Below are 17,085 nucleotides of genomic sequence, written 5' to 3' on the forward strand. Positions count from 1 at the left end.
GATCTGGTCTCCTCTCGCTATCCTCGCGAGATTTGATTAGGGAGCATTCAAAAATGTTACGAAGGAGGGCGTAGAAGGTTTCTGGCAACAAATAAGACCACAAATTACAAGATACATCTCGCAAAACATTGCTTGTTATTAGTTTACCTTTGAAAATTCTGACAACCTCATGAGATACGTATTAGATGGTTATGCGATGGACCGCGACCTCTCTAGTGTTGAATAACGGAATGTCCCTTAAAAGTCTGGCGTGGAACCGCGAACCCCGGGTTGTTGAAAGAGAACGTTCGATACCTGACGCCAGGTGAGTTGTTGTTGAGCTGCTGCGTGTACGATCTGAAGGCATGGACGTTTGTTAGGAGGGAAACTTGGTTATCGCGTCGTTAGACGAACTCTGGTGCCCCAAAGTAAATGTTCCATGCTTGCACCTCTAGCAACCAGACTCGAATTTCATAGGAATGTAAATTTTTAGTTCAGTAGTTTGAATGACTTCCAGTGAGTTGTCCATATTTTGTTGCTCCTCCTGCGAAACCCACAGAGTTCTCGGACCCTGCTGAGGACGCAAGTTCTTAAGTTGCATAGATGTTGATGACGTTGACTGTTTTTCTATGGAGCTTGAAGTTGGAGAGGACAAGGTCACCTGGAAGTTGGCCATTTTTACCAAAGGTCTCCGCGGCCGAAAGAAGTTCTTGGCGGAGGTTTCCTTGGTGTCTCTTGACCAAACCAAGGAGCCTTTTCAGCTGTCTTGGAAACACAATTTAGAATCAGTCTTTAGATTAATTTTACTGTCCCAAATTCTAACCTGCAAATTTCAGGACTTGGTATATCAAAAATTGATTAGGTATTCAACAGGTAGATTTGTGTGTGAAACGGTATTGCTATTGTATTGAAAGCCAGACAAGGCATGTGTAGCCTGAACTCAATCAAGCTCCTGTAACGGCTTGTCACCCTGTAACCGCATAGCGCTCCGCGGGGAGGGGACAGAAATCCCCGGACAGCTGGAGTTTGCGTTATACAGACTATTTATTAAAAGGCATGTGTATTACATGTAATTGCAGAGTCAATCTCATTGGCCCTGTCCCTCCATGGGCTTATCAAATGGAGCCAGGTAAGAATTGTGTTTATGTCATGTTCACTTATTTATTCATTTATTTACTTAGATTGTCGCTTCCTCCAACAAAAGCTGTTGTCAGTCTGTCTTTTCTTTGTTACTCCGGGAAGGAGGTGTGACCTCCTTCTGGGGTATTGGGATTGCTTTTGCTTGCGCGTTCGCAGCTATAACTCACGATCCCGTCGTCTTATCGGTGTGTAACTTGGCATATAGTGTGCCTGGTTCGGCGTGGGGATGCACAATAGCTTTGTTACACCATAACTACTTTAAACGTCAATCCAATATCGTAATTGCACCCCTATAATTAATGCTATGTCCCACTGCCCTGCCATAGGGACCATGTTATAATCCGTTATGCATGACTGGAATACTTCAGGCAGATACGGGGTATAAATCTTCCTTACTTGCTGTGATCGTATAGTCACTGTTACATTGAAAAATAGACAACGTGCATCACCACACGCAACCTAGGAAACGATATACCAAGTTACATACCAATGCAGCAACGGGAATTGTGAGTTTTAGCTGCGAACATGTGCCGAGTGTGCTCCAGTCTGTGTATTAAGTATGCCGTGTCCGTCGTAACTCGTATACAGTATGTGCGCACGGGACGGACGATGTATTTTTACGCACAGTGTGAAAATGGCAAATCTCTGGACCTTCAAACTTACCACACTTGTAGTTTATAATACGGAGGCTGTGACAATGTAAAATGTTTACACAGGGGATGAAAGATTGGTGAGAAATATCTCTTAGAAAAGTGCGCGCGCCAGTGTCACTTCCGGGTGGTTAGATCCGGTGACCTTTGACCTTCGTGAAATGTTACGATAATATAAATTAGCCTTTTTTATTGCAAATAGCTTGATAGCTATAGATCAGGCTGGCCTGCAATAAATTGTGGAAAGAGGATTTACTGCATATTTGTGATTTCTGATACATCTTAGTTGTAAGGCTGAATGGTTCGTTGATAATTGAAAAGGGGCCATCTAGATCTAACTTTGTGACTTTTCCCGGAATTTCTAGATCCCATCTGTGCCATGCTGTAAAAACATACTTTTCAGCAGGTTGACCACTCCTGTATTGAAAGAAAAAAGATAAACAAACACTTTTTCTTTACTTGCTCTAAAACACTACTTGGACTGAGCAGAGATGCAATTTGTGTGGCTCAATACTTGTACATAATATAAATACTTCACGGAGAATTGTGTCCTACGGACTCTTGTTCATTTTCAGGATGGAGAAAAGGACAGTTCCTGAGGCAGTGAAGAAATTCTTACGTGCAGTACTGCTCTCTGAGCAAGGGGGCGTCCCTGTCACGCGACTTCACAAGGACTACAAGAACCTGATTGGACATGTGCTGGACTGGAGAGGTCTGGGTTTTACCCGGGTTGAAGACTTTGTCAAGTCTATGCCTGATGTCTGCAGGTAAAAAAAAAAACTGAACAAAACGGAAGGCTAAAAAGCATGTTTGTTTACATCATTTTCACTTTGGAAGCAGAAAAAGAAATAAAACGTACATGAATTCAACTGTTGAAACTGACATTTGTAAGTCAGCCTGTATTTCTGCTCCACATAAGTAAGATTGAATTTTATCGTGATTATGTTGCTTATATCTGTCTTGTTTGCTTACATATTGCCAGACTGGAAGCCTTTGGACCAGAGAAGGAGCTAAGAGTCTATGGGATAGGTGACCCTGAGTCTTTCATGTCCAGTTTTGCTATTAAGGCCCAGATTGTCAAAGGACCACCTAAAAGTGAGTTTATTACAAAACAACTTCACTTAAACATGTATGTGTTCACTGTAATCTTGAAAACTGTGTTGTAATATCCTCCTACTTTGCCCCTCGCAGGGTAATTTGGGGGTAATCCCAAGTTGAAAAATATGAATTTGATGATTTGCCTTCCTGTCTTGTTGTATTATACAGCAAGGTACTAGTACTTTATTGTATCATATGTGTGCTTTGTTTCTCTGACATTTTCAACATTATTTTTGTAAGGGATAACTGATTATATCCTGTATGTCTAATATTATGTTGTATTTGATAATGAAGAAAAAGAGAGACTCAGTTGATTCAAATTCATAGCTTCCCTGATCAATGAAAATAAAAGTTTCTCTTTTACAAGCTTTACTTTTCCAGATCACAAAATCATGGTATAGAAAACTCAGATTGTATCCAACGTTCATGTGTGTGGCAGTGTGTCAAACATCAAATTTGCATATAAATCCATTTAGCACCCTTGTACATGAATATAACAGTTACTGTACCAATTTGTAACATTGGCCTTTTCACTTTGTCTGGGGAACATCTTTTTTTGTACAGCCTGAGGATATAAATATTTGGCTAAAGTAGACAAATGTGTTCCCTTCATTTTTGGTCAGCAACTTGCTAAGTTAACTATTTTGATGCTGCATACTATATAGTTAGAAACAGGTGCAAGAGGAAGGGCCAGAAGTCATCTCCAGCTGGGAAAGGATCTCCTATGGGTAGCACATGTAATGGTAATATTACAAGTTTCTAAACAGAAACCATCAGTTGTGTCATTCACTGTAGGAAAATCTCTAGAGATAGACTAATCAATATCTTAGAGCAACTTTACCCAGCACGATTTGCACAAAAGAAAAATTCCTGCTTTTTCTTACTGAAATTCTTGACACCATTGTTCCGTATGCTGCAATGGAGGAAGGATGGAATGTGCTACTATACTTTTTAGCATGTTTCCTATCTTGTCTGGCTTTAGTCTGCTCACATGCCTATTTCTACCTTGACTTGTTAGCAAAATACAGTGGCTAATAAAACTAACACAGAATGGGACAGTAGCCAAGCCAACTTGCTTGTTTGGCAACAAGTAATAAGTGCTGGATATGGGATTGAAGCTGTACCTGTAAAATCTCAATCAAGTTCTCTACATCAAAACTAAACTATACTAAATTTGCTGTACTATGATACTATGTAATAGAGTCAACTATAACTTAAAAGTGAACTACATGTAGATTCAAAGTTAAAAATGAAGATAAAGATCAAAAGGAGTACCATCTATTCTGTCTTGCATGACTAGTGTTAATTTGAGTATCATTTAGTGCTAGCTGTAGTGATGTAGTTAGACATATGTAATAAGTATGATGAGTAACTACTAGTATGACTTCTCTTCTTCTATGACTATGAGTTAATATTAACCAGTCTCTTTAGTAATGTTAAAGGTTTTGTGTGTGATGTTGCAGACAGTGGTGAGAATCCTTATGGACTGGAGCCGGACCACCGTGGACGGTACAGTGTCTGTATGAAGAGGAGGTCTGACTGCTCAGATCAGGTGCTGAACTGGCATATTACAAGCCCAATGCCTTACAAACAGCTTGTTGTTTTGTTGTCATTGATTCCTTTAAGGTATTCCGAAGATTTAAGTATATTGAAGGTGAAGTACATTCTTTAACACTTCTACTAATGAAAAATTGTATGTGGACACATGGAGGAACACCAGTACATAGGACTGCATAGTCAGCCTGAGTGTCAAGTCGTACGCAAACAGTTGCTTGTAGTTCCACATGGTAGACAAATTAGTGTGCCGTTTCAGCTAATGTATTTTTCATACATCAATATGTAAATCAAGTTTCCCATGTGTACATGTATGTTTGGATCTAACTTAAACAGTGCATGATGCTTGTATCTGAAGAGAAAAAGGTTTTGTGATATAGTGAATGTATACTGGTCAATCTTATTTGTGTAATGATCTTGTTTTATTTTCCATGCAGGATATTAAAAGTTTCTTCTCTGCAGCTGGACAGGTGCAGGACATCCACCACTCAGAGAAGTATGCATGATGAACAGTCCTTACAACTGAAAAGCTACAAATTCATTAATTTCATATGCTACAGTATATAATCTCCATTGACATTAATATGCCAGGTTACATAAATCCGCCACTTTGCAAAACATCGTGTTTGAGAGATCTCTAGTGCAGTACCCCCAGGTATATACAGTTTAGATATACAGGTGTGCACAATACTGGGAGACATTGGTTGGAGATTTGTTTGGATGCATCTTTTCATGGCTTTTTAAGCACCAGCAACATCTGACCAAACAGATTATCATGAACTATTTGTTACCATGAGTTTTATAAGAGGTATTGTTTTTGGTCTTTCTGTCTGATGTGTTTTCACAAAGCTATGGATGGATTGTTCTGTTATTTAGAATGTTGGTAGGTCTTGGGAAGGTGGTCAAGGTTGATTTTTCTTTGGTACTGCAGCAGAACTTCTATTTTTTGTATCTTCTGTTCTGGACATGTTATGATCTTCAAATTTTTGTGAAAGCTTATAGATTTTGAGGTCGTTGTCATTGCTGTCATTTCTAAAATGTGTGCTCCTTTCATTTTGCAGGATGACATTTGTTCGTTTCAAGACTGTGAGAGAAGCTACAGCAGCGGTGAATGGATTACCACCAGTCTTGAAGGGGAGGGATATCAGTGTTGCACCTGCAAAGAACATGACTTCGAGCAGAGATGCTTCGGGCAGAGATGCTTCACTACAGACTGCTGGGAAAAAGCTGACAGAAAGACCTGCCTTTGTCTCAGATGGTGATATATTCTATTGTCCATTGGTAGTTTTTTTTTAGGACATATGACCATTTTCATATAAAATGTAACAACATAGATTATGAATTTCATCACCTTCAGGTTTCAAAAAAGGTAGTCAATTATCACTTAATCAGCTTATATAGTTGCAGATGTAATTGGAGATGTCATTTTAAGACTCAGGCCATGCAAAGGAAAAACAATTACACTACAGTATATACATACATATGCAAGTTACAATGTCTAAAATTATTTTTTAGGTAAGAGGTCCCCTTGTTATCCAGACATTAAAGCAGAGAGCCCAACACAAGACTATCCAGTCCACGAGCTTATAGTGAGACAGCTTACCAGGGATACTACAGAGGTGATGTACATTTCTTCTGTGACAAGTTTTACTTTCATCCCTTACATTTTGTTGTTACTGACATCATCTTGCTACTAAAAGCTTGCAGATGTCATTCAGAAGGATCTGGCATGATTTTGATTGTGTGAAGTCTGCCTTCTCTGATTTCGTTGTTCTCATTGCAGGAAGAAATATGGACTCTGTTTGCTCCCTTCAACGTGGCTAATGTCAGAGTTAAGAAACAAGGAGGAGAGGAGTATGGGTAGGTTCAAAACTTCTCATTGGTCCCAAATGGCTTACAGTTGTAGCAGAAAAGGGTACACGTAGATTGTCAGGCTTACAATGTACATTGAAGATATTGGTATTAATAATACTATTATTTTGCTTTTCATATTGTGTAGGCTCTGTGATAACAGAAGCATAAGATAAGACTAAAGGTGATGTTGACAGTTCTATGTTATGTCATAGATATCCATACCTGGTTGTCACTTAACACTTACTACCCCCTACCTCTTTAGACATGCCTTCGTTCACTTCACATCAGTAAAGGATGTGGATGAAGCTATAGAGGAACTGAACAATTCTGTGCTCAATGGACAACGGATACAGCTGAAGCTTTCAAAGAGAGCTCTGGAAGCAAGAGGACACAGGCTTGGAGCTGACCAGGGCAGAGATGTACATGCAAACAATAGAACAGCTGTAGCACCGTCTACAAATAAAAACTCAGGTACCTGTCAGTACTTAAACCATATTCATCCATTTACCAATAGTCTTCAATGTCTCAGTAGGTTTGCAATGAAGCATTTCTGAATCTTCTGGTTAATTTTAGATTTTTGCAGTAAAATGTTTCATTGTTGGTTCAATTTGAATAGGTGAAGAAGATACTGTGAGAAAGTTTGCAGATGCTGGTTTGGGGCTGTCAACTCCTGTCTCTTCATCTGTAGAGCAGTTCAACAAGCAGGAGCCCTCACCAAAGTTCATGAGGTATGTTTAGGCAACAAAATAACAGCTAAACTAAAGCTAAACAGATATTGAGAGTGGTTAGTTATAATTTATGGGCATGCCTAGCAAAATCACTTGCACTCAGGTACCAAATCTAGAATAAATATGCCACAACAGTATGACATCCATTTACAAAGAAGGAAAAAGATAAATTAGAAAGGGTACAGATTCTATACAAACAACTACATGATTACTCAGATTAGTCTGTATGATTATCATGGTGGTGCTTTTGTTTCCAATATAAAAACAGATCTACAGTGAAAGTCACTCAATAGTAGTAGAAAAACCTCCAGACTTTGCATTGTGTGCAAAATGACTGACCAACTATTAGATGTACAAAGCACTTGTATTTAATTCCAGCTTATGTGTACTCATATGTTTCCAATACAATGTGTTGTACCACAGTTACAGTACCATGGCACAGATGATGTGTGAGTGCAGTGGTGACCGAGAAGTAAACACAGCCCCTACCCCTGCAGCCAGCTTCCCAGAGGAACTCAGTGTAATAGTCACAGAAGTGGTGGATGGCTGTCATTTCTGGGGTCAAGTCAATCTTGAGGTTTGTTCATTTCAGTGTCATAATCTTTGCTGAGAATCGATTCTCTGGACATGGTATAAGTTCAATAATTAATCTGCATATGCAGCAAATATTTTGTATGGAAAGCAGTGTTCTACCAGACACTGCCATGTCGAAATAAAGGTTATCAAGTGTTCTTAGTCAATGAGAAATGAGGTGATCATCCAGTATAAAAATGTAAATGCAGATTTCCTTGAGGAGTAATGATGGCTTGTTGCATACTTTGGACATTTAGTATCCACTCAGTGCCCATAGAGCTTCCTGTGATCAACTGACTTCAGATATTTCCACATCCAACCTGTGCTCATCCTCATCCTACTATACTGTCTTGTTCCAGGGGAAGAACAACCTGTTGGAGCTGCAGGAGCTCCAGACCGGTTTGAACCAGCTGTGTCCTGCCCCGCCCCTCCCACCTGGAGATAGGACTGGTGCAGCACCCTTTGAAGGGGAGTGGTACAGGTAAGGGTCAAAGGAACATGCTGGGTACCAAGTATGGTGCCTAGCTGTGCACATATGAGCCCCCCAGTTCAGAACCCCTAAGCTATTAGACTACTCTTTTGACTCTTCTAATACAAACATCAGATATGATAACATATCTGTAGCTGTTAGCTGAAGGTACAGTGGCAAGACTCTGTGAAAGTTGTATGCCAAAAGTAAAACAATGTATTCGTCCTACGTCAGTAACCATTAAAGTTTGTGCACCACCAACAAGACTTAGAAGATTATTTTTCCTGTTGCAAATAATGCAAATATTGGTTGCTCTGTCATGCGCTCAAAGCAATTGAGTCTTTGTAATTGAGGACAAACTTCTTTACCATCCTTCATGAAACCTCCAGCGCACAAACCCAATGCACTTATACCATTAGGGTAAAAGGTCTGGACCGGTTAGACCGGTCAGTAAGTGGCGCTTGAGCCATACTGTTACACTACTCCCCCTTTTCTTCTTTAGATCTGTCCTAGAATCCCCGAGTTCAATATCCCTACCTTCTCAATCTTTACATTTAGAGTGTGGGTACAGGAAAAACTTCCAGGAGACCAGCTGCAGGTGGTGTTTGTGGACTATGGCAACACTGCAGTGTTACCACGTACTGAGGTCTCACCCCTGCTCATCTCACAGTTTTGGGACCTCCCACCCCAAGCAGTGCCATTCAAACTAGCAGGTTGGTACCTCTCAAGGCATTTAACGTGCATGGCACTTGCCTCATGGGCATTTCTCCTAGATATTGATCCAAATCTTACATTGCTCTAGTACAGGTTGGTACCTCTAAAGGTGTTCAACAAGCATGAGGCTAGTCTTATGTGCATTTCTCCTAGATATTGTTTCAAATCTTAGATTGTTCTAGTATTCTATGGTCCATTTGTGTCGAGGATTTCATCCTGACATTCTTATCTACAGGACTTACCCCCTTTACGAGCAAGGGACAGGACAAGCTTCAGGAGATTATCAGCTGGCAAGTTGTCTCAGTGAAGAAAAGTCAGTCTGCAACATGTGAGGTGGGTTAATTGTGATACAACTGTGTTATTTTGGTATTATGAGGTCGTTATGAAACTACAGGCATTGTTGTAATACCTTATATTCAGGCTCCAGTATCAAATTAGAAAAATTACAAACTTTTCATGACAGAATAGAATTTGCACTGAATTTTTACATACATGCATGAATGGGCAAAGCTTTATTTATGTGTCTTACATTTTATGTGCCCAGCCCTTGTGAGCTTATAAGACACCAAAATGAAGTACAGAACAAATGATACACATGGCAAGAGAACAGAGGTGTAAATTAACATAATTGACAAATATTGAAAATATATAGTACATGTATATGCACAATTTTACATATATGTTGTTATTTCCACAGCCCCATATTCTGGAAGTGGAGGTTTACATTCCAGATGCTACAGACTGTGAGTCAGTCAACTCCATGATGAAAAAGGAGCAAACATCTCAAGAAGGACCTTCATTCACACAGAAGACATTCAAAAGTGCCGTTCAAGAAGAACCAAAGTGGCAATCCAACAGCAGCAAGTTTGTGCCAATAGCAGCAGACAACAGAACAAGTGACCACAATACTTCTATACAGAGAGCTCAGAAAGCTTCTACAGAAGAAACGGGAGCTAAGGGAGATGTTTTCTCCAACAACACAACACTTACTCAAGAAACAAAGCATTCCTCACAACAGAAAGAAGCTAGCAGAAAATTCAGTGACAGTGCATTCCAGCAGAGAAATGATGAAAGAAGTCACCCCCAGAAGTTTCAGTCACCTTTTCTGAGTGAAAAGGAGGAAGCAGTCTTGAAGAAATTAAGTATAAACAACCAGAGGATGGAGAGACCGTACCACGCAGAGACGACGCCGGTATGGCAGCAGCAAGGGTTGGTGGGGAAACATCAGGGTACTGTGCAGCACAAGCCGGGACTGCTGGGAGTACCAATCACCCAGTATGTTCCTCAGCTTCAGTTCAAAGGGCAAATGTTTGCCTTGGCGGCCAAGGTTTCTGAGGTAGGCAAGTTAGCTATGTGGTACACTTATAAGTACTGACCCTGACCTCTCGATGTAGATACCACATGTACTTAGAATATTGTTATATCTTGTTATACTATCCATGTCGAAATTCCAATGTACTTTCTTGTCCTTGTCAGCAGGGCTAGCCCTTTGTAATAGCAACAGGCTATTTGGGCAGCCTTGACTGTGTGTGCTGAACATCCAAACCAATATATAAAAAAAAATGAATACGTGTAGTTATCAGAATGATGGACATTAAGTTTGTATCAGTATATGTATATTGAATGAATTTTTTTTTGTGATGTTAGGACAAGTGTGACTTATGAGTTCATGGTATGCTAAAGAAGGCTGTAAGCTTGTTCTATCAAATTTTAATGTACACATAGTCTTTCTTGAGCACTTTGTATTCTCACACAGGAGAGTAATGTTCCCAATGCGTATATTGCTGCTCATGACAGTTGTGCTTGTTTGTTGTAGGTGGTTACACCAGAGCTGTTCTACATCCAGTCTGCAGACCCCACCCTGCTGAACAAGGTGTCACAAAGTCTCCAGGAGGCAGCAAACAAAAGGACTGCACAGGTAGGGGGAAAACTCATGAGGGTTTTATGCTGAAACCAAGTTGCAAGTGTTCCTCTGTAGAAGTCTGGGCCTTTGGGACCAAGTTGCAATTGTTCCACTGTAAAAGTCTAGGCCTTTGGTACCAAGTTGCAACTGTTCCTCTGTAGAAGTCTGGGCCTTTAGGACCGAGTTGCAACTGTTCCTCTGTAAAAGTCTAGGCCTTTGGAACCAAGTTGCAACTGATCTTCTGTAAATGTCTGGGCCTTTGTAATCATTCAAGATGACACATCTGAAGACTGTTAGTGGCAAAGAATACTAGTAAGAGTGCTTGAGACATCAAGCATTTGGATGATGTTTGACTGCTGAATTCCAGCAGTTGACCAGTAAAACTGTTGTAAATTTGCTCTCTTATTAACAAAACGTTCTCCCACCATTAGGAGTTGTCGGGTATGAAGACCCTGTGTCGCGAGACTGGACAGGTCATGAGCACCTACAGCGATAAACACCACATGTGGAGGAGGGTGCGCATCATGGGTGTGCTGCCAGATATGGTGAGTCTTTTTCAGAAGTGAGGAGGTGCATAGTCAGGATCTCTTTGCAAAAGAAGGGACGATACTTGACACAAATGTGCATAGGAGATGAAAAATTGATAATGTAAGAATTCACATGTATGCACTTCCAACCTGTGCCTCCATACTGTAAATGCAGAAATATTCGTGATGGTTTAATGTTCGCGGTTTTCGCAGTGAACTCTTTACCACGAAGTCAAAACCACCGAACAAGGGCATTCCATTTTGTGACTGTAGTGCTGCAATTGTTTCAAACACGAACCCAAAACCACCGCAAACACTGCATTTACAGTTGTACCCTTTCCAAAAATCTTGCCATTGACAGCTGCATGTCTATTCTCAGATTAATGTACAGCATGTGGACTATGGCACCATGGATCTGACCCAGCTGCACAACCTGTTCCCCCTGCCGCCAGACATACTTTCTGTCCCCATACTGGCTAGACCAGCGTGCCTTGCCAATGCTACCCCCCTCCCCAAGGATAACGGCAACTGGACAGAGGGAGCCAATGCCTACTTCAAGGGGCTCACAGCCAACAAGGTCAGGATATGATCTCTTACCTTTGAAAGACTTAAGTTGTTTCTAAAGAAGTTTGTTTATAAGTCATTACTGAAATGTTGCTTGTCTTTCATTCGGTTCTAGCCTGATTGAATCGCGCTATAGTGGCTGTCCCAGCACCTGGCCCTCTACGGGCAGGGGCCATAAAAGCCCCGGACAGCGGAGCTTGCGCTTCACGAACTAATTCAGTTCTAATTCCCCAAACTTCTGCAGCTTCTGTTTGCTGAGGTGAGTGGAGAGCAAGCAGGCGACAAGCTCGTGGTCACACTTTGGGACTCCGTGGGGAAAAAAAACAACCTCTGCCAGCAGCTCATGGACCAAAATTATGCTATCTGCAGTCAGCCACTCCCGCTCATGCCACTGCCCCGATTGAACCCAAGCTTGGTCCCAGGACAGCAACCACTTACTCCCCAGCCTCCTCAAATCAGCAGCCAGCCCTTCTTTGTCCAAGACCGAAAACCACACTTTCCCATTCCACAGTATCCACTGTTTTCCAATGTCCCTTACCAACATCCCGGGCCAAGACAGAAGATTATGTTGTCAGAGAGGTTTTCACACTGTGGGGATCAGCAGGCACACGTTCCATTGTTTGGAGGAGGAGGTGCCTTCAAGATGACAGTTAAAGCAGAAAGTGGGAAGGAGAGAATCACAAGTAGAGGAGAGAAGAGTGGGCCTCAGTCACATGGGGCAGGAGACAGTGGTGAGAGAAGTTATGTCAAGAAGGATTTTGGAGCAATAGCAAGGAATAGAGATGGAAACAAGAAAGGTCCCAGTTTTGCAACAATGCAGCCCACTAAGCCTGTTTCTCACAATGTAAGAAGCACTGAAAAAAAGTATGATCCTGGCAACAGCAGTAGGTCAACCCACAGAGCAAGCAGACACAGTAGTGACAGGTTTGGGAAAGTTCGCAGCCCTCTGTCTCTTGGCGCTCAGAGAAACATCCTGCATCAACTGGTCGGTGATGTGGAGGAGACAAGGAACAAGTCTCAGACAAACAGTGATTTCATCCCAGGAAACAAAGCTGAAAGAGAAGGGAGAGACTCTGACGTCAGCGAGATATCAATAGAGCTGGCAAACAGGTGAGTGTAAGAAAACAAATGGTAACTAGAAAGGCAACATTTTCGAGCAAATACAGCATGTTTAGCCATACTCCTCGCCATGCAAAAAATGGACTCTCCCAAAATAACAATGGACCATTCTAAAATACTTGCACTAAAAAAATGAATCACCCCAGTCCAAAATTGAGTCTTCCAGTAGCACCTCAACACAATATGGACCAGTCCACAACCATATCCACTTATTGATTAACAAATACACTTCTGCTAACAAATGGACTTTTTCATAATCATTCCAGCTCAAAATTGAAATAAATAATTAAAGAATCCTCCCCTTGCAAGAATGGGATATTCCGTGCCATTTCCATGTAAACCAGTCAAAAAATATCCGCTGAAAATTACACTCTTGCGCATAATCAACCCAGTTCAAAATTGAATTAAAAAAGATCAACCCCAGGGAAGAATGAAGTTTTCCATAGTATACATATGAAGATTTGACAGGAGAAGAAGGAAATGACCAAAAACAACATATTTCAGCGATAGTATGGGTGAAATATAAAAATGTGACACCCCTTTGTTTGAATGTACTTTGGGTTGAAAATAACGAAACGAAAAAATTCTTTGTTTAAAAAATCGTTTTGAAAGGCTGTATGCCAAACATTTGAATGAGGGCCTGTGTACATGACCAAGGCAGACACATACCAGATTTCACATTATTTTGGTTTAATACATAGGAACTGGAGATGTGTATCTTTGTTAAAAAAAGAGTGAACAAAACCATGTAATCACATGTCCTAGGAATTCCCATACCATATTTGGCATGAATACTTAGTCTAGCACACCTGCGCCAGGAATGCAAGATAATTAGATTAACCCAATTGACCAATCAGGTGGTCGCAAGGCTCACAGGCATGCAAGGCCAGGTGCAAGGCACTTGGGGTCAATGACCTTTAGGTCATATGTAGTATTGAAAGTGACAGAAGTGGCAAATATTGTCAAGAAAGCCCAAAATAAATCGTTTTGAATATATGTATGCCAAAAATGGGAATGTAGTCCTTTAAATATTTGTTCAAGCCACATATACAGCAAATTTCAGGTCATTCGGTTGAAATACAGTCAAACCGCAGAGCTCTATGCGCATCGGTTCTGCGCAGCCTTCTCTAAGACGGCTTTTTCCGGGTCACGGTCGGACCTGGGTTGGACCCTGTTGCATGGGTGTAAACAACTACCTGTGGTGCAACAAAAAGACCTCAGATCTATATAATGTTTACACTTTTTCACATCTACAGGACTTGCCTGGTATAACCATGTAGATATTTCGTGCATTGTAAAAAGACATCGAACGCTGTGGCCTTCGAAACATTAAGAATATTTGGTCAGTTTATTTGTGTTTGTCTTATTTACAGTTCACCTGGAACCAACTAGATATTTACATCGCGTGATAGCCCATTTCCTCATCTTTAAATTGATACCAAAGTTCCTAGGATAATTTTATGGGAACCGGTTTTGCCCCCGAAAAAACTGCGACAATGTCTACCTTGCGGTGGTGAAATTTCTGCCTAGTTCTAGCTACCGATGCGTGCACTCCTGCGCTTTGGATACATTTCGATACATTTCGCGTTGCATAACAAAGCCCATTTTTTTGTATGAGAAGCTGTATGAACGCGGCTACCACATGCAATATGATAATTGACATGATAACAGTCAAGTACAGACAGACAGAGGTTTTAGTACAAGGTACCAGATATTTACAAAATAGTCAAATTTGAAGTCAATCACTTCGAACTCCTGCGTTCGAGCGACCGAACCCAGCCAGTACGTTCCATTTTCCTGCCGCGGGGGTCAGGCGAGGTCAGGTGCAATGTTGCAACTTTCAGCCGGTGTTGGGAACGTTGATGAAAATTACGGCTCAAGTTTTGCCGTCTAAAATTAATATTCTGAAACATTTCCAAATAAGACTAATATCATCTTGAAGCCAGGAAAAGTGAGATTCATATGCAAGTTGACCAATGCCATTAGGTAAGTTTTGAGTTCTGTAAAGCATGGTAAAAGGACATTGTGTTTGTCTTCTTCTTCAGAATAAGACGCCCTACAAATTGACCTCTTGTTAGTTTTTTTGGGGGCAAAACCGGTTCCCATAAAATTATCCAAGGAACTTTGGTATCAATTTAAAGGTGAGGAAATGGGCTATCAGGTGATGTAAATATCTAGTTGGTTCCAGGTGAACCGTCAATGATACACGCACAAATATACTGACCAAAAAATGGTCAATGTTTCGAAAGCCACAGCGCTCGCTGACAATTTGCTGTGCACGAAATAACTACATGGTTGTGTTGGGCAGATCCTGTAGATGTGAAAAAATATAAACATTATGTAGGTCCGAGGTCTTTTTGCTGCCGACAGGCGGTTGTTTACACCCATGCAACGGGGTCAAATCGTGACCCGCCGGACGCCGTAAAAAAGAAAATAAAGCGTTCTGGAGTGACCTGCGGTTCGACTGGAAATACCAGGGCGCAGGAGGCCAAGATATGCTAAAAATAGCCTAAAAACTTCAATAAAATCACTTTCAAGGTCAATATAAAAAAAAGGGAAAAAAACGCACATTGGTTTTTGCCTACATTACCTCTGTACCAAATTTCAGGTCATTTGGTCAAAAAATGACAGAGATGAATCGATTTGAAGATTTGACAGGAGGAGGAGGAGGAGGAGAAGAAGAAGAAGAAACATGAGTAAAAACAATATGTTTAGCCATACTAGGTATGGCTAAACATAATGAAAACTACCTCTGTTGCAGGCGTCTTTGTCTGGCTGTTTTATATTTATGATACCGTTTTCTTATTGCATTTTTTCTGGTTACAGGCCTGATAGGAATCCTATCTTACCTGTAACAAGAAGAAAATGGTAAACAAAAACAGCCAGGGGAGCCTGCAACGCAGGCAACAGTCAACAATGTAGCGTAGTATATTCATTAGTTAAAATGATGTGTAACAAGTTCTAAATGGCACCGTCACAATAAGATTATTGTTTGTTCGGTAGCACAGATTGGGGGAGCTCATTCGGATAGACACAGACGAGGAGAGAGAAAATGCAGAGAGCTGCACACCAATTAACAAGGGTCCAACTGCGAACCAGCAGGAGAAGGGTCCACTCAACAGGGACTTCCAGGGATGTTTGCCAACCACCAGGGGAGTGTCAGCAGTTGACATTCTGAGCTCCCAGCTAATCAAACTGCACACCGAGGAGTAACATGGCTTCTTGTTCATTGTTAATCTTGCAGTCTAACTCGGATGATTGCAATGAAAATATGTAGCGAGGGCATTCAGAGACATATGCAATTATGCTAGCTAAGCATTTTCCAGTGCCAAATAACATTCCAGCTTTTGTTTTGAGATTTTTTTGTAACTTACATTTTTGTGACTGTGAGGTTAACCTCTAACCATCTTGACAAGAATCGTACTTGTTTACCTGTTATGTAGTTGTTGACTGTGAACAGTGGTGACAGTAACAAATTGAATCCTTGTGTGGAGCTTCGGCAGGAAAAGTATGGTGTTGTAATATAACTCAAGTCATTACCTGACAATAGTCCTGTTTGGATTTTTGTATGCAGTATGTTGGAAAATGATTTCCAGCATTTATTGTCAGAATAAGCCATTCTGTGCATATCTGTGCCATTGATTTGATTTTCTACTTACCGTACGCACTTACGGAGAAAACGTTATTAGTGTTGAGCCTGTCTTGTAATGAAACTACAATAGTTACAATATGTTTGTACAGCTTACATGCAGGATTAGGCCTTATTTACATTTACGTTTACGTTTGTATTCATTTATTTATTCAAGAATAGCCATTTGTGATAGCACCCTTAACTTACTAAAGGTATACTCAACAAATGAGTTGCCACCAAATTCTACCAAAGCAGGGTATTGAAATTAGGTTTCCATATTATTTCCTTTTCAAATGAACTCATGAAACTTGAGTTTGGTTTATCATGGTGGTTGTTGTGGTGGGTGATGACTCTAGATCTATTACTAGTACAGTTCGACAGTTTTTTTTTGCACATTCCAAGAAGATAGAGGAAAGATGCACATGGAGAAATAGACATATGAGTCATACAGACATTAGTTTAATAGTTTCTCTGATACTTAGAACTAAACTTTGCGAATACATATATTACAAAATATAGCAGATAGATTCCTTCTCTTGTTTTGGCTTCTTATTGTTTGGACAAGATATTTACACCTTACAG

The 17,085-nt window shown here is 40.7% G+C and overlaps 1 protein-coding gene across 5 annotated transcripts; it reads left to right on the plus strand.

Annotated features, from left to right (window-relative positions):
- Positions 1 to 172: 172 nt before the first annotated feature.
- LOC136426636 (uncharacterized) lies at positions 173 to 17,021 on the plus strand. 5 transcript variants are annotated; one of them, XM_066415344.1, is made up of 21 exons: positions 173 to 304; positions 2,345 to 2,536; positions 2,752 to 2,864; positions 3,533 to 3,610; positions 4,331 to 4,419; positions 4,859 to 4,917; positions 5,483 to 5,679; positions 5,937 to 6,040; positions 6,205 to 6,281; positions 6,538 to 6,746; positions 6,892 to 7,003; positions 7,427 to 7,580; positions 7,936 to 8,057; positions 8,604 to 8,758; positions 8,995 to 9,092; positions 9,457 to 10,095; positions 10,576 to 10,677; positions 11,094 to 11,207; positions 11,569 to 11,766; positions 11,998 to 12,863; positions 15,881 to 17,021. In XM_066415344.1, exons 1-21 carry the CDS (start codon positions 186 to 188, stop codon positions 16,083 to 16,085), a joined length of 4,002 nt encoding a protein of 1,333 aa, XP_066271441.1. In that variant the 5' UTR covers positions 173 to 185; the 3' UTR covers positions 16,086 to 17,021. The 5 variants fall into 5 exon arrangements, with proteins under 5 accessions (XP_066271441.1, XP_066271445.1, XP_066271442.1 ...); XM_066415348.1 differs by having other exon boundaries at positions 15,876 to 16,026; XM_066415346.1 differs by lacking the exon at positions 173 to 304 and adding an exon at positions 317 to 407.
- The last annotated feature ends 64 nt before the right edge of the window (positions 17,022 to 17,085 follow it).

The sequence above is a fragment of the Branchiostoma lanceolatum genome, chromosome 2 (genome assembly GCF_035083965.1).
Source record: "Branchiostoma lanceolatum isolate klBraLanc5 chromosome 2, klBraLanc5.hap2, whole genome shotgun sequence".
In the NCBI taxonomy this organism is placed as follows: domain Eukaryota; kingdom Metazoa; phylum Chordata; class Leptocardii; order Amphioxiformes; family Branchiostomatidae; genus Branchiostoma; species Branchiostoma lanceolatum.

What these genes read in the sequence shown, in the direction of transcription:
- LOC136426636 (XM_066415344.1), top strand. Translation starts at nt 186, where the DNA reads ATGGTTATGCGATGGACCGCGACCTCTCTAGTGTTGAATAACGGAATG. An exon ending in CGTTCGATACCTGACGCCAG is followed by an intron (nt 305 to 2,344) that starts GTGAGTTGTTGT and finishes GTTCATTTTCAG; the next exon opens with GATGGAGAAAAGGACAGTTC. An exon ending in TCTATGCCTGATGTCTGCAG is followed by an intron (nt 2,537 to 2,751) that starts GTAAAAAAAAAA and finishes ACATATTGCCAG; the next exon opens with ACTGGAAGCCTTTGGACCAG.